Source organism: Conger conger, chromosome 11, assembly GCF_963514075.1.
Source record: "Conger conger chromosome 11, fConCon1.1, whole genome shotgun sequence".
In the NCBI taxonomy this organism is placed as follows: domain Eukaryota; kingdom Metazoa; phylum Chordata; class Actinopteri; order Anguilliformes; family Congridae; genus Conger; species Conger conger.
The window spans coordinates 46,418,020-46,440,336 of NC_083770.1; the positions used below are offsets into that span (position 1 = coordinate 46,418,020).

The window sequence follows — 22,317 nt, forward strand, 5'->3', positions numbered from 1 at the left end:
AAAATATTATGCAACATGTCTCACATGTTGACCAATATACTACTTAATACCACTGGGGGGCAGCAACAGAACAGCCTGTAAATGGACAGAAATGAGGACAACAGGGATGACATCATGCAATAGCCAAAAGCAGAATTCAAAGTTCAAGGCTTACATGATGTCACAGACCCTTGGATACAGCTTGTTCCAGTGATCCCAAATTCTCCTGTGGCAATAACCATGCTGCCAAAATACCAAATAAGCAAGAGAACACATTTTACATTCATTGCATTTTTTTAAATTCACGTGCCTTGCTTCAGAACTGACATGTCTTTACTGAATCTGAGTGAAAGCATATTAGTTCAAAAGAAAAGCCTTTGACTAAACATACATTCCAATACATAGACAATACAGTTTGTTTGACATTTTTTAATGACAGATATTCTTAATTTAAAAAGATGAACAATGTTCTTCTGTCCTTAAGACAAGCGTGCTCCTAAGACCCATTCAATGCACTCCCGTGTACAGCAAACGCTCCCGCATTAGCACAGACCCGGGCAGATGAAATATCTGCTATTACAGGCCCGCACGCCTGTATAAACATGCTCTGAAAACTCTCAGGGCTGACTGCTCAAAAAGCTTAATCTGTCCGTCAACAAAATGGTTCCCACAGCCCTCTTAACTCCATACAGCTAGACACCATCTAGGGCTCCTGCAGAGCTGGAACAGGCTTATGCTGTGCCTTCATTCTATTTTCCTCTAGACATGCAGAGAAGGCAGCTACATGCCTCACACCTCCAGGGGAATTACTTCTACAGGACGTAGTGATGACACAGAGCCAGAAAGACAACAGCAGTAACACAGTTAATAACGCTCAAGGCAGTGTTTTTGTGTTTAGTCGATGGCTTGCATTTTTTTCCTCTGGTCCTCTTTATGACGCATAATTCAAAACAGTAACTCACTCATATGTATAAGTATTGGCTTGATGCTGTTAAATTATGCCTTCAAATAACGATCAGGCAATTACAAAAAACACGAGAGAAACAATGACATGTTTAATGATACACTTAAGACTTGCATTTACACTTCTTTGTTACCATGTAGCACCAGTATCTTACACTGGCTGTACCTGCAAACGATAAATACCACCATGGAATAGAAAGCAGAGGAAGACATGCCAGTGTCTCATATTTCATCTTCATTTCATTTACAGTTGACAGAACAGTGTACCCACACAGGCGGAGTTGGGTGTTCATAAACAGACATTTTTCTAGTTCCAAGAATACACTGCAGCAGTGGTGGACAGTCATGACATGAAGGGCCAACAGTATGCATTCATTCCAACCAATCATTACACCTGCTGAGTTGCTGACACACCTTCAAGCAGATTTGTCAAATCAGCAGGTGAAGTGATTGGTCAGAATGAGAACCTGCATACTCTCGGTCCTCCAGGGCACATGACTGGGGATCGCTGCACTACAGACTTCTGGGTAATTAAGTCAAGTCAAGGATGACTGCAGTGTTCTACAGGTCTTCGTGTTTTCCTTTCAATCACCATTCAATTAAGGCCTTGAGAACGAGGAGCGTGGACTCTTCAGCGAACAACAGCTTAAGCTTAAGCTTGATTCACACGTGGTGATAGTTCCCTCAAATTTAAGTTTAAGGCTAAAGTTTGGTACCAGTTACCCCCTAGTGTGAAAAAGGCTGAAGTTTCCCGATTTCGCCGATTTAGACTGACGTATACCTGACACACCAAGTGAGAGTAATCTCTGGCCAATCAGTAACCAGCAGTACAACTGACCTCAGGGGTCAGCTCAGAGTAGCTAAGCAGTGATACTAAGCAGTGATACTCAGATTTGGCTCTCGAGGCCAGTAGTACTGCGGCCCTTCTGTTCTGCCTGATAGTTCATGGATTGATTAGTGACTGACTGGCCAGAGGTCTAACTCGCCCGGTGTCTCTGGTTTGAGTCACTCCTGATTAGAGGGGCAGAATGAAAACCACCAGCTCTTTCCAATCGCTTATTTTTCACTCCTTGCATCCTTTCTTAGCTCCGCCCCATGGGCAGACACAAGGAAAGGAAGCAAGGAAAGGATGCAAGGACAAGAGGAATCAAGGAAACGTTCATTAGGCAAATGGAAAGTCCTCGTTCAGTGAAACGTCAGTTTGAAGCCACGTCAGTTACAGATGTGGCAGACAGGGAGAGGTCGATCTACAGGTACAAAAATACTTCTGCGAAGGATGTACTTGTGTATCCTTGCATAAGAGTCCTTCTGGAGCCTCCTAGCTCCTTGCTCCTAGCTCCTTCAAGGAGCATTTTTTGGGTTGGATTGACCTCAAATCGAAATTGACAAGCGATTAGAATGAGCGCCAGCAATTCTGCCATTGAGGGCCAGACCTGCCGTCAACAGTCACAATTAAGGCCATATGTTGCCTTGAGTTGTTTTTGGAGTGCAAATTGATTCATGTTCATCACCAAGAGTCAATTAAAAAAATAAAATAATGTTACAGTATGATGCAGTATACAATCCCAACAAAGGTATTTAAGAAAATTCCTAAAGTTGGTTTATTCTCAGGCCACTTTAGAAGTTAAGCACATTCACAGTGCTCTGAATGACCCCATTCACATATCTCAAAAGCTCTACTGTACATATTTGGAACTGGTTATATACACTGTTTAAAGGTTAATCGGGAAGTTAAATGCAGAGGTGGAAGGTCCAGGAGTCAGAAAGTAAAAGATTAGTTTTACTAATCAGTTCTACCACCTGGCTGAAAAATTGTGCCAATTAGCATATCCAGGTGATTTGAACAAAACAGTGGGGAGGAGTTTTACTTTCGGAACCTGGATTTAATCCTCTGGTTAAATGTACAGTCAAAAACAACTCATATGTTTCAGACAGAAATTATCAAGAAATGACCAAGGCACATGACCAGAACACTGAGACATTAAAGGTACAATAGGAAAGATTTTTTGTGTAGGAAAAACATTGTTACAAGACCAACATTGAAAAACATTGTTACAAGACCATTGTGAATCCCTTCCTGTCATTGAAAAAGGCTCACTGACATGTTGACTCACCCTCTGTCTGTTTAAAGTCCTTAAATTCGGGTTTCAAAATATACAGTTGACGGCCCGACACTCAGTACCAAAACATTGTATACCTGTACGATAACTCAAGCTCATTGGTTGAAAATGGGTTCTAATTGCCGCAGCCAATGGCGTTTCCACGTCAGCGCATTTCCAGAGAAGGGGGAGGGATAAACAGCGTTTGTGGTTTGTTGCTGCTATTCCTCTCTTGACCGTCAGAAGTCTGAAATGACCTGTTGTACCTCTAATGTCGTCGTGAGATGTGCTGCAACAGCAGTCCGCACACCGAGCACAAAACATTTACACTTACACAATTACAACAAGGTAATGGAATGTTAATTCTTGGGACACTGATTCCCGGAGAAGTGCAGGGGTTTTTAAAGCATACAGTCGCCCTTGTTTTTTTAAACAATGCATTATCTAAATCAGCACAGAAAAGGCATTCCGAAAGGAGTTTTTCGTTGTAAACATGATATAATTGGTCTGAACAGTCATCTGGAATGCTGGTACGTACAGCAACGATTACATGAAAAATCACCAGGAACCCCTTTACTGAGCGTGTGGCATAAAAACAAACCCAACAGATAACACGCTACAGAATAATTCACACAACATAATTCTGTAAGCCTCAACAAGAAAATATAGAACCTACATGGAGGCAATGGTGGTCCAGAAATAATACAATCTAATATCAAACATTCATTGATATAACCTGCAAGAGAAAAGGAAGCTGTATTCATTTACCTTCAAGTTTAAATTATTTTTATTTTTGGCATATACACTCACTGAGCACTTTATTAGGATATACCTGTACACCTACTTATTCATGCGATTATCTAATCAGCCAATCATGTGGCAACAGTGCAATGCATGAAATCATGCAAATACGGGTCAGGAGTTTCAGGTAATATTCACATCAACCATCAGAATGGGGAAAAAAGTGACTTAGACCGTGGAATGGTGGTTGGTGGCAGACAGCGTGGTTTGAATATCTCAGAAACTGCTGACCTCCTGGGATTTTCACACAAAACAGTCTCTAGAATTTACAGAGAATGGTACGAAAACACCTTGTAAATGAGAGAGGTCAGTGGAGAAGGGCCACACTGGTCAAATGCATCAATGCATCAAACCACTAAGTGGATAGCAGAAGACAGAAGACTTAAAGTCTAAAAAATATGTCTAATAAATACCTAATAAAGTGCTCACTGAGTGTATATTCAGTGAAGCCTATACCAGGCCACATTTCCTCAATACTATATAATACTGAACTGTGTGTGTGTGTGCGTGTGTGTGTGTGTGTCTGTGTGTGTGTGTGTGTGTGTGTGTGTGTGTGTGTGTGTGTGTGAGTGTGTGTGTGTGTGTGTGTGTGTGTGTGTGTGTGTGTGTGAAAGAAAGGTACTGGCACACTATGGAGTGATAGAACAAACAGAATGTAATATGTACGCTCATACATAGTGTTGAATAAAGATTTCCTGACGAAAAGATCGCACTTCAGGTGACGAGATATCTCCCATCACTTAATACTGCAGGTAGATGGGCGGTACAACAATAAATACAAGAATAATCAAGACCGATCATTTGCGGATTTACTCAAAAATAAATACTTATTTGGAAAAGTTAACAATCGATTCAAAGTACGCCGTTCGCATTCTACTTCAACTTTCAAGCACACTAACAGTGTTTGATACAGGCCACAATTAAGAGAGCCAGAATCTCTGCTCTGTGCGCAGGACAGAGGTTCCCTCTGGTCTGGCTGTTCCTTCGTGAGCAGCATTTTAAAAAGGCTCTTTGTAAACTAAAGTACCTCAATGATGTCGGGCTTCTGGGGAGTCGGCATCCGGACTGAACAGCCTCTGTGAGCGACCCACTTTCAGCGTAGCCCAATCACGACGCTCGGTTGCGGCATGTGATCCTGTTCCGCCCTGCTATTGGCCCTCTGTTGCCAGGCTCGTGTTAGAAACGTCCTTGCTTCCGGCCTTCGGGGACTGCAATAGGCTGTCGGGCAGGAGCACCTCCACCGATAGGCTGATCCTCTTGGACTGGAACATGCTGTAGGTGTTGTCGAAACGCAGCACATCTAGGGGTGGACAGGGAGCAGCTTATGTCAGAGTCTAAACGGTAAAATGTTCAGCGTTACTTCAACTTGAACAGATCACATGCACACAGACCGCACTATCTATAGTTCATTTAAGGTACAATAGGTCATTTCGGACTTCTAACGGTCAAGAGAGGAACTGCAGCAACAAACACGCTCAAACCACAACACTGTTTATCCCACCCCCTTCTCTGTGAGCGTGCTGACGTTGAAACGCCACTGGCTGCGGCAATTAGAACCAATTTTCAACCAGTGAGTTTCAATTATTGTACAGTAATACGATGTTTTGGAGTGCCGGCCCACTGATAGGAAGGGATTTACAATGGTCTTGTAACAATGTTTTAACACAAAAATCTCACCTATTGCACCTTTAACACCAGGGCTGGGTGATGTCTCTAAAATTGATATCAAATGTTGGCAAAGATGAATGCCCTTGGCATCATTTATTTCCCTCGCATTCGAGGAGGAGTATCACTCGTCAGGAGTCAAAAGTTGCGATCCACGGCTGCTTTAACATCATCCTATTCCCCAGGCCTATTTAACACCTCAGCATTGCATACCCTGCAAAATGCCACAAGTCAGTTACATTATTGGCATTTGGCAGACGCTCTTATCCAGAGCGACGTACAGTTGATGAGACTAAGCAGGAGACAATCCTCCCCTGGAGCAATGCAGGGTTAAGGGCCTTGCTCAAGGGCCCAACGGCTTTGTGGCTACACCGGGATTAGAACCACCAACCATGCGTGTCCCAGTCCTTTACCTTAACCACTACGCTACAGGCCGCCCTACAGTTTTATTTGTCAAAAAAAATAAAAAAAATAATAATAAATAAATAAAAAATATGACTTTAATGTATTTTAACCCCTTAGATGCCGGTAAGCGTGCAGATTGCCGGGTATTTGTCACTCACAGACGCCAGGGTCTAAGCAGGTGAGGGAGTTCTCTTCTGGCACCAGGTGCGCGTTGTAGCGCTCACTCCGCAGGACCCCCTTCATCTCCCCCGCCCTCTTCCTCTCCCCCATCTTGTTCTTCATGAAGACACCGAACCCGATGTCGGCTCCGATGCTCTCAAACTGCCATCTGGGAAGAGGAGAATCATGGGAACGGTGGTGGTACTGAGGCCATTGTTCTCTGTGCGGCAATGGGCCCCTTTGTCCGAATGTTATGCTGCGTTGAAAGTGAATGCTGCATCTGGCTTTTCTCAGAGAGGAACGGCTTCTCGTAAATTACATTACATTAATGGCATTTGGCAGACGCTCTTATCCAGAGCAACGTACAGTTGATTAGACTAAGCAGGAGACAATCCTCCCCTGGAGCAATGCAGGGTTAAGGGCCTTGTTCAAGGGCCCAACGGCTGTGCAGATCTTATTGTGGCTACACCAGTATTAGAACCACCGACCTTGCCTGTCCCAGTCATTTACCTTAACCACTACGCTACAGGCCGCCCCATGTACGGCTTGGATAGAGCGGAATAGGAGCTGATATTGAGATTGCCATCTTTGGCGTGTTGCTCAGCCACAACAACCACACAACTGAGCCTCTGCAGACTGAGAGGCAGCGGCTACTGGCTACATGTTTCCAAAGCTGCGCATACTGGCCTACTCTCTCTGGGACTGGCAGAGAATGCTGAAGTGATTACAATTACAAATGCAGTGAAACCGTAATCTGGCAGAGAATGCTGAAGTGATTACAATTACAAATGCTGTGAAACTGTAATCTGGCAGAGAATGCTGAAGAGATTACAATTACAAATGCTGTGAAACTGTAATCTGGCAGAGAATGCTGAAGTGATTACAATTACAAATGCTGTGAAACTGTAATCTGGCAGAGAATGCTGAAGTGATTACAATTAAAAATGCTGTGAAACTGTAATCTGGCAGAGAATGCTGAAGAGATTACAATTACAAATGCTGTGAAACTGTAATCTGGCAGAGAATGCTGAAGAGATTACAATTACAAATGCTGTGAAACTGTAATCTGGCAGAGAATGCTGTCGTGATTACAATTATAAATACTGTCAAATTGTCCAAACACGTTTGGCCGTTTACAATTGGGGTAAGGAAATAGCTGAAAAACAAAATGGAGCACAGAGCCTCCTGTGGAAAGGGTCTGGTTACCCACAATGCCACTCACCGCAGCACGCAGCCGGGGAAGAGGATCTCGTACTCGAGCTGGTGGGTGGAGCCATTTCTGATGGAGATGCACTGGTCGTACTGCATGGTGATGGAGTCGCGCACGTAGTAGGACCTGGGGACCACGCCTCCGTACTGTATCTACCAATCAGAAGAGGGGAATCACACCGGGCCACAGAGGATCACACAAACATCAAAGAAGTGAGAATAACGAGGTAATGAAAGTGAAACTCACGTCTGATAGCAGGCTGCAATGCGACATGGTAAATGGTAAATGGTAAATGGTTGCGCCTGTATCCAAAGCGCTGTACAATTGATGCTTCTCATTCACCCATTCATACACACACTCACACACCGACGGCGATTGGCTGCCATGCAAGGCGCCGACCAGCTCGTCAGGAGCATTTGGGGGTTAGGTGTCTCGCTCAAGGACACTTCGACACAGCCCGGGCGGAGGATTGAACCGGCAACCGTCCGACTGCTCTTACTGCCTGAGCCATGTCACCCCGTCATCAGTGTCAGATGATGGTGAGCTAGTGCACTTCTCTAGTTCACATATAGCATTTTTCTTAAGGCACTGATGGTTTGGCTCATGGTATTTTCCTCATGTGCCCAAATTCAGAAGCTTAATAGAATCTGCACTAGATTCTTACAAAACAGTTCGCAAAGCACTGATCCAGACAGTGTATGAACCAGAGGCTTCAGACTGATCTAATCATTTTTAGGGTACATTAAGTTTTATATTTAAGTGTTAACAATGTGGATCAACACTTGTAAAACATTTGTTTTATATCTGATCGCTGTGATAGTTTGATATCGCATCACTCAAAAGTTCCAGCAGAACAGCTGTGCTGTGGTAGACCGTGTACTTGCGTCTGTTTGTTGGTCAGCAGATGAAGATCAAGTTTATTTGCCCAAACATTGATAGCAATGTTTAGCTGAAGAGCTGATTCAGCAGGAACAAGACGACTATGTACCTTACGTGGATGGAACAATATAGAAAGTGCTAAAGTGTTAGTTTTGTATATCAGAGAGCTTGCTGCTTCGTTTCAGCGAAAGTGTATTCTTTTCTCCATACAGCACACTGCTGAAATGACCAGTCAAAAACACACCCGCCCACAAGCGCACAGAAGTGCACTAAGGTTCATGAATGGAGGGGGTGGAAGAGCCCCACCCCTCCCTACAGAAGCTAGGCACGCTCCTCCCCCCTTTTCAATTGGGACAGTAGCAGCACGCTGGAGGGTTCAGCACCATGGCGACCATGAGCCCTCGAACAGGACTCGGTGGTTCAGTCCTCAGCCTGGAGTGAAACTAGCTTCTGTTTTTCCAACTCCAACTTTCTCCAACACTCCGTCCCACTTCATTAGTTTAGACTGTTTAACAACTCTCTTATCTTTGCTAGATTTAAGTATATCTACTCAGCTTTCATGGATTTTTTTTTCAGTCTTAAGGTTCATATATATATATATATATATATATATATATATATATATATGTGTCTATAGCACAGATAACAAAATATTCTGCAAGCTGTCAAGCACCGAAATAAAAAAGTGATGTTTCTGAGACCAGAATGCCAGACTTTTATTGATATTAATGATAAAAAACATGCGACTACCCTTGGAGCACATCTACAGCTGCTCAGGGGAATAAAACATTGTTGCTGTATGCTTTTTTTTAATAGCTTACATGCACAGCAAAAAGAGTCCAGACTGTTTATAAGTCTTCGCACTTCCTTTTATTCGCATGAAAACCAGCTGGAGTCCACGAAACACACTAATATTATGACTTCCAGGACGGACTGATAGGGAGGGCACTAGCATTAGCGGTAAACAGGGAGAGGCCGGGAATCACAAGCCCAGGATGTGATGAATGGGCCACGGGCCAGTTCATGTTCCTCGCTGGGAGAGAACGGAGCTCACACTCACACACGTAGCCTAGGGGGGCTGGGATGTTTACTACAGGTTCTATGTGAAACTGAGTCACGTGAAAACATGCACACACACATGTATATACATACATGCGCCTGCATACAGTTACACACACACACACACACACACACACACGCATATACACACACATGCATGTACATACACACACACACATGCATGCACAAACACACACACACACATGCATGCACATATATACACAGACACACACACACACACACACACACACACACACTCTCCTGTTCGCCTGTGCCAGTACTCCTCCTGATCAGTTGCACTGGAAACACACAACAGGCTGTAACAGCCAAAGAGCACCTACTGGCCCCAGACCAGTATACCATCATAACATAAGACATACTGATGGACCCTCATTTGACTATTGTTTATAGGTGTTTCTGCACGTTAGTGTGATACCCAGAGAGCCAGAGAGTAAAATGACCTGAACCTCCATGCCTGAACTGAACTTTGGCCCCATTAACACTGCTTTTACAAACACACTCTGCGATGCGTTCACAGAGCATGCACAGATGCACACACTACCCACTTCTTATCGTTTCACACACTTCTTTATCTGATATTACACCAAAAGCAGTCATCACTGAGGGGGGGGGGGTGGAGGGGGGCTTAAACACAAACTGTGCAGGAAGCAGTAAACAGGAAACACAAGCTGCCTCTCTCTGCAGTAAAAGTACAGATTTAGGACATGATCAGGAGGAATGAAGGCCTGAGTCACAGGACACGGGACTCGAGGGTACTTTAGGACAGTCGCGGCCCATCTAATCGAGCCCCTCACGGGCTGCCACAGGAGTGCTGGGATGGAACAGAGCGAACACCTGGATACCCGAGGAGAGGGTCGGGAACCACTGCTTCACGAAAGCAGCAAAACCTACGATGTCTTTCCCCCCCCTAACAGAGCAAAGCCTGCTATTCTCACTCTAAGTCTAGCCGGGGGCGCAGAAAGCGGAGATTAAAATCAGGAGTGACAGTGTTCCGTTTAGTCCACCAGGAGAAGACGCGCATCCCAGCGGGAAAAGTCCACTGACGTTTTTCGGTTTTGTCTCAAAAGGACGGCAAACGGTGGTCCTCCGCTCCCGGTGGGGTCCCTCTACCTATGTATCTACGGGGCAGAAATACCAGGTTCCGGAGTCACTTCACAACAACAACGTCTGGGGCCGTTATCACGAAGCACGACCACTGGGATAGCTGGATAACTGGACTGAATAAAAACCTGGAACAGCACTGCAGTCCGTGATCATGTTCCAGGTTTGGGAGGGCTCTCAGTTATCTCCGTAATCGTGCTTCATGGTTGCCGGGGTACTCTGGGGGAGTATCCTGCACTCCTCCACAGCACCAACTCTCTACTCCACTGAGAAGCAGCACAGCACAGCAGAACTTATAGCTGGCTTGGGTGGGTCTATTGCAGGGGCGTGCAATCTTATCTCGTCTTAGCCCAGTACTAAGACATCCGATTTTACTTATCAAAGCATTGACTGAAGAACCGTAATTATTTCGTTCAGTCAGGTATCATTGTGTTAATCCTAAAACAAAAGCCTGCATCCATTGCGGATAAGAATGGCCACCCCGGACCGACTGAAACCCAGGGTGGACGCACTCAGCAATGAAATATCTGCCTCATAAGCACCATGGACTTGTGCTTGTTAAATACAACACCACAGTTTTCACAGAAACTTGCATTCCTTTCAACTTTGTATTACGTTAAAATGATGCAAATGATATTTTTACTGTACCTGTTAAATACCTGACTATAAAATAAACGGTTAACATGCAGTTGGTCGGCTAAGAAGGGCCTCACACAAACGTAGCCCTTATATACAGACAGACAGTGTAAGTTAGTGCCTGTTAAGACATTCCCTGCATTACGCTGAATAAAACTCAGGAGCGTGTTGGTGCTGTAGCATAGCAGCATTAAGAAAACATCACCCCCTCCCCCCTCTAGCCCTTCTAAAATTCAGGAAAAGTATCTACCATTCACAGTTGAAAAATCCAAACTATTTAATTTGCATGAAATCCGATCTATTGTCTGTCTAGCGAGCACTACTTTGCGCAATTACTTCCTACCCCTGCCAGCCGCTGATCCAGGATCACGTTCACAAAATTGTATCCTGATCCCTATCATTATAAGCAAAAAAACTGAACTGATCCAGGGTCAGTGCTTGGAGGTTGAAGGTAGGTACATCGGCGCTGCTCAACACTGCACACTGATCTGATCTACCGTCCCATAGGTCTTTATTTTAATCACACACACCTGATTCTGCTAATTAGAGATCTCTAGCTGTTGACTGGGGTGTGCTTTGTTGTCTATCACAGTCTATCACAGGATGATAGATCTCCAGGAACAGGGTTGGGCAGCCCTGCTCTAGCTGCGGAATGAGGTGTGCTGCGTTTGGGTTGGAGTGAAAGCCTGCAGGAGGGTAGACAGGTTTGGGCAGCCCTGAACTACATGCACTCCCTAAAACTAGTGATTCTGCAGGCAGGGAAGCGGGTGGGGATGAAAGAGGAGAACAGGGTGGATCTGCAATCTAAATACCGCACGTTAGGCCTTTAAGAGGGCCACAGTGGAAGGATGGCTCAATACAGAAGGAATTATGGGACCAGTGGGTGTCTGCTGCTGAGGCCATTATGAAGGAGAATCTGAGACTAACCCCAGTCAGACCAGATCAACCAGGTGGGGCACTGAGAAGAGACAGTGATTCCAGTGTCATCTGCTTGTACAAGTCTGAATTAATCTGTGCCATCATCTGTTCTTACTTGGCTCTCAGAAAGTAGGATGTTTACTGAACAACACACTTTTTTTCACTGTGTAGCTGCATCAACCGACAAACTGTCAAATTAGAAAACAACATGAACTGCTCTGTGAAAAGTTGGTAGAGGATCCCTGGCACTGCACGCTCTCGCGGGAGTAACTTACTAAAATAACGCCCACATCACGGTCAGCTGGCAGTCCGTCCACTCTCTCAGGGGCACATTCGCATCATAACCTCCATCTTTAATAGGCTTGTATTAAATTATTTCTCTCATCATCATGCTATAGGCATTACTGGGGGGTCATTTGGCCTGTTTTGGAGCGTCTCCTTTCCTGTCTCAGACAGCGGTGAGCTCTACGCACAGCCTGGGGGGGGGGGTCTGTCTGTAACGCGGCAAAGCGTGGCGCTGCTCAACGGTGCTACTGACGTGCGGGCGTGGCATGCAGAGGAGCCTCAAGGGCACCGCAGTCCCCACCTAAACGCACTAACCAGCGCTAGGCGAGTAGGTAGCGCTGTTATACGCAGCTTTTAAAAAGCATCGACTACTACGAACGGCGCATTAAAATCAAAGCAAAAGCAGTTCCTACAGCCGGTTTCCTGGACTCACCCTGGTCCTACAGCGGGGATCTCCGTCGGGGTCCGTGAGCGTGCCCCCGTAGATCGCCGGCAGCTGCTCCGGCTCAATGTGCTTCAGCAGAACCTCCTGCCAGTTGGCTGTTGGCAGATAGAGGGCAGTAGTGAGTACATATTTCAGACTGGCGCGCTCACGCTGTTGGCAGACAGAGGGCAGTAGTGAGCACTAATTTCAGACTGGCGCGCTCACGCTGTTGGCAGACAGAGGGCAGTAGTGAGCACTAATTTCAGACTGGCGTGCTCACGCTGTTGGCAGACAGAGGGCAGTAGTAAGCACTAATTTCAGACTGGCGTGCTCACGCTGTTGGCAGATAGAGGGCAGTAGTGAGCACTAATTTCAGACTGGCGTGCTCACGCTGTTGGCAGATAGAGGGCAGTAGTGAGCACTAATTTCAGACTGGCGTGCTCACGCTGTTGGCAGACAGAGGGCAGTAGTGAGCACACGGTCACGCTACGCGTGAGACCAGGCGCTCCTCCTCTCACCTCCCAGAACGTTGATCTTGCGGCGGGTGTTCTCGCTCAGGAAGTGCTTGATGAGGTTGTAGGCCACAGGGAAGAGCTTGGGAGCTGGAGGGGGGAATGATAGTGATGTGAGGGGGCAGGTCTCGACTCCACTCCACCCCTCCCCACTCCCCAAACGTGGCACCGAACCTCACACAGCCCCTCCGTTCACACAGCGTTATGGACGCTCAGACTCAGGACGAATCATTATAACCCCGTCTCACGACGACACCCCTTTTCAGGGCGATGCCAGGACTGAACTCTTCACACGGGCAGCTACGACTTCCCCGGGCAGAGGCGGCACTTGCCTTTAATGACGAACAGTCTCTTCAGCCCCTCTGGATAGTTCTCCTCAAACATGGTGAGCACCTGCAGGGACACATCGGAGAAAAGGGACACGACGGGCTTCACTACAACCCTCATCAAGCCTAAGACCTCTCTACACAGACCTACAGGCTTCACTACAACAATCATCATGCCTAAGACCTCTCTACACAGACCTACAGGCTTCACTACAACCCTCATCAAGCCTAAGACCTCTCTACACAGACCTACGGGGTGAACAGACAAACAGCAACACTTCAGACCCGACAGATCCCAGAAGGCCAGGTGTATGGGACTTTTGGGAGTTTGAGGCTCTTTAATTAAAAGATTTCCTTTCACATGAACTGCTTGGATAAAGACTTCAAACGAGGCTGAAAGCCGTTGTGTTTGAGTGCAGAGATGAAACGGAAAGCTCTCCCACCCTCAGACAAGCTATCACCTGCTAATGGGGCGCGGTGTATCCAGCATAAGCCCCGAAACATACCCCACGTAAGTATGTGGACGCAAATGACAACGCCAAGCCTATGCACTACAAACGCACATCCTGAGTGTACCTACTCAACGCGCGTTCTTAGGTCTCTGTGGTGGTAATGAGCCTCTAGGGGGCAGCTCCAGGGCGGTAGTGGAAAGACTGCACGGACGAAAGCGACTTCACAGAAGAAGACGGCTTCATCCTGCTGCTCCCTGCTATAGCGCCCCCTTGCTGTGACGCTCGGCACTGCAGCTCGCTCTTGCCTTGAGTTAATAATTTCAAGTGGCACATTGCCGGAACTCAACTACGTCTGAAACGCGCATCTCAAAGCGTCTCGTTTCGTGTGTGCCAGCGTAGGGTATGTTTCAAGCCGCTCACACCCCTCGGCATCCGTACTGTACCTCTCCATAAGTCTCGATGGCGGGCTTGTACAAGTGCTTCATCCCCAGGCCATCCAGGTCATAGATCATGGTGATGGACTCTATGTTCTTCCCCAACTGAGACACACAGAGAGAGGGAGAGAGATAGAGAGACAGAGAAAGAGAGAGAAAGAAAGAGGGAGATGAATTATAGACAGTGAGTGAGGGGGAAAGAAAGGGAAACACAAAGGCACAGGTAACCCTGCACAGGAGGGCAGTTACACATCGTCATTAATCAAACCTGTGTGACAGCAGGCACAGACAGGAAAAAGAACCCCTGGGTTCTGGCTACAGGTCATTACATTACATTACATTACATTACATTACAGGCATTTAGCAGACGCTCTTATCCAGACTTATCAACTTACCAACTTGCATACCACAGTTGGCAGCTAGAATACCCGGAGTACAACAATAATTATACATAAGTGTCATCATAATCTATGGCGTACACAAGCCTAATCATGGTAGTGAGGTAGGGAGGGAAAGGTGCAGCCTGAAGAGGTGAGTCTTCAGCCTGCGCTTGAAACTGGTCAGAGACTCTGCCGTTCTGACATCCACAGGAAGGTCATTCCACCACCGTGGGGTGAGAACAGACAGCAGTCGTGACCGAGAAGTGCAGGGGCGATGAGGGGGAAGGGGCCAGGTGTCCCGAAGTAGTGGAACGGAGGGGGTCTGGCTGGTGTACAGGGTCTGATAAGTGATTGAATGTATGCAGGGGCTGATCCCTTAGCTGCCTGTCATTAACAGGCATTAACAGACATTAACAGACATCAGGCCGAGCGTACCTTCTCAGACTGAAGGTCGCACTCCTTCTGCAGCATCTCGCAGTCTCGCACCTTGGACTTGACAAAGTCCTGCTTGGAGGCGGACAGCATGAGGCCCTTGGGGTCGACCGGGCCAATCACGTCGTACCAAAGGGGGCTTCCCTCTCGGTCGTAGCCGCACATGCCCCCGGATAGGTGCTTCTCAATCACCTGACCACCAGACACAAGGGAAAGGAGCTGATTGGCTCAAACCATGACACCATAAAGAGGAAATGCAAAAATGTTCGACGTCTTTTATTGCTATGTAAAATGCTACTGCTCACTCATATTAAAAACCATAAATACAGCGCATAAGCGACTGTACCTCCGGTGCTTTCCAGTCGGTGGTTATCGTGTCGGCTTTCACGTGTTTTCGGAACTCCAAATGCTGAGAACACAGTTTTGGAAAATATTAAAACACACTTTTCAGAGAGAGATATATGACCATAATGGCCTATGTCATCACACAAACTAAACCTCGCTCTCTCTATATAAAACGGTCTTTATTTAACCGTGTCTCTGGCTCTGGAAGGCAGCTGTGTAGCTTCCTCTTACACAAGCTGCTCAATTATTCAGACGTTAGCGAGGTAGCCGCTGAGAGATAAAACCGCCTGTACTAATGCCATAAAGTTCCTCATTATTTTGGCCCGGTAATTTACTGCCTCAGTAGTCTCAGTACCCCTGTGTGAGAAACTGAGAAGCACAAAGGATGCTCTTTTAATTACAGTAAAGTTTGTTATGAAACGCTTCAGAGGTACACATACGGGCTCCACTACACAGGCCTCTACACTGAGTCACCGACAAAACCGTCTTGTGATTATGTTGTTCCTACACGGCACGAGGAACAGAGAGGGGGCGGGGGGGGGTTAAAGGCGATCAGGAGGCTTAGTGTTAATATCTGCCCAATCAGCAGTGGGGGGATAGGGGATCTGAGAGCAAACACAGCGGGGACAGCAGGACTGGCTCTGACACGCTACACTAACGCGCTTCCCGGCCTAGACACAGAACCTGCCACTGGTCTACACTAACGTGCTTCCTGGCCTAGGCACAGAACCTGCCACTGCGCTACACTAACATGCTTCCTGGCCTAGGCACAGAACCTGCCACTGCGCTACACTAACATGCTTCCTGGCCTAGGCACAGAACCTGCCACAAAACTGGCACTGAGAGAACCTGGAACTGGCCCAAAGATAATTACACTGCCAAAAACGAATGAAGCCACCCTGTCGAAACGTGATTGACTGAAACCCGGCAAAGCCGAGGTTCCTCTGCAGCGTTATCGTGGCACACGTTTGTGCAATAGATCTGTGGATCATTTACCCATATAAATGACTCACAGTTTCCTTATGTACAATTCCCTGCCCATTTGATATGAGTTATCATAGATAACTGAAATAAAAGTGTAATAAAATGCTGAGAATGTGGTACCTTGCGGAGCATTGCTTCAGCTTTCACCACATTGAAGTTTCTGGCTGGGAAACAGAAAGCATAAGACAAGTTAAATAAATAAAAGATAAATTAATCAACACTGGAAAAAAGGTTTGTTATATCTTAAACTTAGGAATCTGTAAGGATACAGATTCAAGCAGCCCCAAGTTGAAAATGCATATATTTACTGATGTCAATATCTCTGAGAGTGTGCTTTTTCTCCAGTAACGGGCAGGCTTGGCTGGTCTGTCTCTCTATTCAATCAGATAGGGTAAGCATTAGTGCGACTTCCACACGGTATCACGGCACTGCAATAAAACAGAGTACTGCATAAAAGCGTATCTAAATTAAATCTGGGGCACCCTCACATAATATGAACCACAAACGTGAGCCAGCTCCTGCCACCCGGACCTGGAGTCATGTGGACTCTAAGTATCTAATGCTAAGTCAAGGTGATTACCAGGCCGCTGTGGCCGTAACGGCCACTGGCTATAATGCCATAATGCAAGTCGAGTATGGTGCAAGCAGCGCTCCCAGAATCTGAATGCGGAGAAAAGGGAAGTTCTCCTCGTGGCTCTGACAGTTATGAAATCCAGCAATCCGCTTGAACGCCAGCGAAAGGAGGATCAGCACCATGAGGGCGGGCCTCCCTCGCTGTGCCTCTAACTCAACCGAAAAGCCTCTGCCGTATTGCTCAAGTTCCCCAGTTTCCACGCGTGACTCAGGCTCAGGATTGGATCTGATTTGTTTCGCATACAACAGGGTAGTGCACAGGCGGCCCTGCAGCGTAGTGGTTAAGGTAAATGACTGGGACACGCAAAGGTCGGTGGTGCTAATCCCGGTGTAGCCACAATAAGATCCACACAGCTGTTGGGCCCTTGAGCAAGGCCCTTAACCCTGCATTGCTCCAGGGGGAAGGATTGTTTCCTGCTTAGTCTAATCAACTGTACGTCGCTCTGGATAAGAGCGTCTGCCAAAATGCCAATAATGTAATGTAACGAAGGAATGCTAATCAAGCATTCGGCACTGTGCCACAGAGACACAGATAGCAGCCTTCACAATGAAGAACTGGAAGAGGTAGGTAGACAGGTTATGGACTGTACGAGAATGGATCCCTCTGACGGACAGCATGGATCTCCAAGGGCGTGGCTTTCACTCAGTACTGTATAGTCTGGCAGGTGCATAGCTGAAGTGAATGCCTACGAGCTGGAGGGAAGTACAGTACAGTCCATGCCTATGAAACAACCGCTTTTCCACCTGGACCCACTGACCTCTGCCTCATCGTAACACGGTTACCTCTGATAATCTTATCAGAAAAAGCCCAGGGAACGAGTTCCTCCATGATCTCAGCCTGCTGTTAACACGGGGTAAAGTCTACTCAATTGCACGTCCTGAGGGCCGCAGTGTCTGCAGTGCTACTCAACTCCACGTCCTGCAGTGTCTGCAGCGCTACTCAACTCCACGTCCTGCACAGTGTCTGCAGCGCTACTGAACTCCACATCCTGCAGTGTCTGCAGCACTACTCAACTCCACGTCCTGCAGTGTCTGCAGCGCTGCTCAACTCCACGTCCTGCAGTGTCTGCAGCGCTACTCAACTCCACGTCCTGCAGTGTCTGCAGCGCTGCTCAACTCCACGTCCTGCGGGCCGCAGTGTCTGCAGGCATTTAGTTCAACTGTGCGCTGCACCACCTGATTTCACTAATTAGCTGAACCTAGCAGGTAAAATAATGAGTGAAATCAGGTGGTGTAGCGCAAGGTAGGAGCAAATATCTGCAGACACTGAGGCCCGCAGGACCTGGAAGTGAAAAGCGCTGGTCTACACGCTACAGACAGAAGAACAGAAGCAGCGTTCTCTCCAGGAATTGAACATCTTAGCCAGGACACGAGGTCTTGATGAGTCCCTGTCAGCACTCAGTGTCAGATCGGTGTGCCACAAAGAGAGAAGGCCACAACCAGCCAATAATTTAGTGAAACCCAACCCGGTCAATCTTACTTTGTTACAATATTTCAGATCAAATATGGCCCAGATTATTGTTTTGCATATTATTTAAATAGGCGGCACGGATGGTGCAGTGGGTAGCACTGCCGCCTCACAGCAAGGAGGTCCTGGGTTCGAATCCCCGTCGGCCGGGGCCTCTCTGTGCGGAGTTTGCATGTTCTCCCCGTGTCTGCGTGGGTTTCCTCCGGGTACTCCGGTTCCCTCCCACAGTCCAAAGACATGCACGTTAGGCTGATTGGAGAGTCTAAATTGCCCGTAGGTATGAGTGTGTGAGTGAATGGTGTGTGTGCCCTGTGATAGACTGGCGACCTGTCCAGGGTGTATTCCTGCCTTTCGCCCAATGTATGCTGGGATAGGCTCCAGCCCCCCTGCGACCCTGATCAGGATAAGCGGGTTCAGATAATGGATGGATGGATGGATATTATTTAAATATTATTTAAATAATTTGCACAGGAAGCAAATCTTTTAGCTCCGAGAGGATTGTTTTCTTAGAACTAATATAAATACCAATGACCTATTTAACCCATTCCCCGAGAAACTGTTGGTGGAAAGCATTAGCTTATGTTACATTACATTACTGGCACTTGGCAGACGCTCTTATCCAAAGCGACTTACAGTTGACTAAGCAGGAGACAATCCTCTCCTGGGGCAATGCAGGGTTAAGGGCCTTGCCCAACGGCTGCGTGGCTCTCTGTGGCTCTACACCGGGGATCGAACCGCTGACCTTGCGGGTCGCAGTCATGTACCTTACCACCGTGCGGGTCCCTAACCACTACGCTCCAGGCTGCCTTGACTGGATATGCACGGATCAAGATGCGAAGCTTTTTGTGTCGTCTTCACAACAGCCTGTAGGATGATGGAGGAGCTCGCAGACTTTTGTAACTGACTTCGCTGTGGCACTGATTATTATTTTACAGGTTTTTAGGCCGATTCCCACAACTCACCCCATACCCAAAAACAAAGGACTCTATTTTGTGCCCTTGCCCTCACTTTGCATTAGGGACACAGGATGGAGAGAGTGGGAAGAGGAATTACCTGGCACACTTGTTCTAACTGAAAGAAGTCATTGTCTCAAGCTGGTTTTAAACAATATGGAAATTTACTGAATAAGTACCATTCTAACTTATGGGCCGTATCTTAGCCGCAATGTGAACACGGTGTGTGTTTGTGCATGGTAACAGACACGGCATTGTATAACCACAGGTCTTGCGGCTGCTGTCTAGACTCCATGTTTGAGGTTCTGTGTGTGTTTTGCATCCTTTACCCTGTTACACGTGTATGTATGCTTACTCTGACGAAAAGACATTCTTGACAGATCACATTAAGAAATCAATACGTGAATACCAGCTTCACGTTAATTACAAAAAGAATGATCCATCCCTTCAAACACGACCGAGGGGTCAGCTGCATGCTCAGCATTAGCCACACACACACACCGACAGAAAAATGTTCACTGTTCAATTAACTCTCACAGTGTACACGTGGGCCTGATTGGAGCTGTTAGAGTTGAATTAACACTGGACATGTTTCTGTGCAGTCACTTGCGCTTGTGGCCGGGCAGAAGAGCCGCGGGCCTCACCTCTGAGCCAGCGAAGCAGGAAGTGGTCGTTCTGTGCAGGCAAGAGGGGAAGAATATCCTGAAGCCTCTCTCGAAACTGCCCGGCAGAAGGACAGAGAGCATTATGGTCCAGAAAAACACAAGCCACATACACGCAGGGTACATATTGGACCTAGATATTCAGAAGACACTAACAACAACAACAACAACAGTGATATTTGTTTCGCACACTTTCATAATTGCCCGTTTTAAACAGACGATCTGAACATACTACAGCGGTACCATAAACTATCACATAATCCTTGAAAATAAAGAGCAAGTCAGATTTCATTTAAGTGATGAAAGTAAATCACACAGAAAGAAGATAAGATAACCGTGCATGCTAAAAAGGGAAACTAAAACAGGATGTTAAAAATGCGCAACATTGCTCATTTATAAGTTATAACTTTTTATGTATATCACAGCAAAAATATTCTACTCCTATTCGACTTGCCGTCCCAACACATACATATAGAAATTGAGTAATGCACACGATATATACAAAAAAAACCCCATCGGAACCGGGGTACATCATGGATTATTATAATCTTATAAAACGGTCGTTTCCAGTTATTTCCGCTGTTGGACTACGTAGCTACCGCTGGGCTTCGCCTATCCTGCACATGCCTTAAGCACACGGTGGGAAATCGATACAGCATGCAAACGCAGGAAATTATCCAACAATTAATGTTACAGTAGCCCAGACCAGCTATTATAATAGAGTTAATTACCGGGTGTAACGCAAATACAGTAGACTCTGTCATGATGTTGGTAAAGGAATAATGGTTTACACACGCTGTATCGGTGAACCTGAACACCTGTCATTACAAGACCAGCACATTTAACGAGTTAGTCAACCTAACGGGTAAGTTGCGTTAGCTATAAAGCCAACAGTATCAGCTATGGGGCTCACTAGTGCGTAGGGGATGCCGTTTCCCGACATCACCCCTGCTGAACTTTAGACGAAATTACACATAATTAAAAAAATAACTGAAAAGCGAACAATGCGAGCCTTATCAAAACTAAATTCCTTTTTAACGACAAATGTTTCTATGCAACAGAAGCTGCTGTGTCAGAGCGTTCAGAGTAAACCCTGGTAAAAACGCTCAAGGGTATGAAATCGATGGCAATGCCCCCGTTGATGAGGAAAGGATGCACCTCTGCGAAATGAAAATATATTAGTCACATTTAAATTACCTGTGCCAAGGCTTCAGCCTGCTTCGGGCTTAGGTCGCCGACCCGTCCGCTCATCCTGCCAGTCAAATCTATGAATAATGCTCCGTCCTTTGGCTTGTCTCGAGGTGTTGTTCCTCCTACTTCGTACTGCGTTGCGCTTTAGTTTAGGACGGCGGGAGGGCGTGGGGGCGCTGTTTAGCATCTCCCGTCACTACGGAAAGAGTGCAGAACGGAATTCAGACGCCCATACATGGTTATCAAACTATTTAATGTCAGTAATGTTGATACTAATAATAACGTAATAGTAACGTCAGGCTTAGTATTAGTATTGTGAAGCCGTACCTTTTGCAAGTATTGGTAGGCTACTACTACTACCACCACTAATAATAATAACAACAGTATGCATTGCTACATTTCGTCTATTATATGAAAGCAGCATATTTTGAAAGAGCCTATTTTAATATATGATCTTTGTATTCCATGGTATTTACATTAAATCAACATTTTAAAGACCATATTTTCCTAAATATGTTATTGTGTTGCGGACGTGGAAAACATTGTTTTTAAAGTTGTGCTTGTTAAAAAGCAAGCAAAATACTCTGGTTCCTTGCAGGTGGCCACCTAGCTATTACACACACGACTACAATTTGATTTACAAAACGTTTGCAAATAGATAGCCACTTGTTTCTCGCTCGACTTAATATATACTAGACCAACCTAGTAATAAATACTTTTTTTGAAAACATGAAAAAAATATACTATTGTTTAGGTATGCTATGATTATGGAGAAAGTGTAATACACATTACATTTTAAATGTAAATAGTTTTTAATACCTCAGTTAAGGCCCTTGGAAGAATGAACCTTTGGGTGTTGTTTTGTTTTCGGAGACATAATCCACGTTTTCGACAGATGGCGCGCTCACCCCGAATGTCTGAGATCAGACCCCTCCTTCCTG

General features: G+C 46.2%; 1 protein-coding gene across 1 annotated transcript; it reads right to left on the reverse strand.

The window, feature by feature from the left end:
• Nucleotides 1–393: 393 nt before the first annotated feature.
• LOC133141183 (SEC14-like protein 2) lies at nucleotides 394–22,294 on the reverse strand. The gene is made up of 13 exons (XM_061261620.1): nucleotides 22,196–22,294; nucleotides 21,383–21,572; nucleotides 20,168–20,243; nucleotides 16,590–16,633; nucleotides 15,487–15,549; nucleotides 15,144–15,332; nucleotides 14,338–14,433; nucleotides 13,449–13,509; nucleotides 13,123–13,206; nucleotides 12,614–12,720; nucleotides 7,294–7,433; nucleotides 6,071–6,240; nucleotides 394–5,142 (listed from the first exon to the last, which is right to left on the reverse strand). Exons 2-13 carry the CDS (start codon nucleotides 21,434–21,436, stop codon nucleotides 4,991–4,993), a joined length of 1,236 nt encoding a protein of 411 aa, XP_061117604.1. The 5' UTR covers nucleotides 21,437–21,572; nucleotides 22,196–22,294; the 3' UTR covers nucleotides 394–4,990.
• Nucleotides 22,295–22,317: the final 23 nt, after the last annotated feature.

Bases quoted from the DNA above. Each gene is read 5' to 3' on its own strand.
- LOC133141183 (XM_061261620.1), bottom strand. From the start codon at position 21,436: ATGAGCGGACGGGTCGGCGACCTAAGCCCGAAGCAGGCTGAAGCCTTG. The intron at 15,550-16,589 runs GTACCACATTCT...CTGTGTTCTCAG, and splicing joins CTGAAGCAATGCTCCGCAAG to CATTTGGAGTTCCGAAAACA. The intron at 13,510-14,337 runs GTACAGTACGGA...GTGTCCCTGCAG, and splicing joins CCATCGAGACTTATGGAGAG to GTGCTCACCATGTTTGAGGA.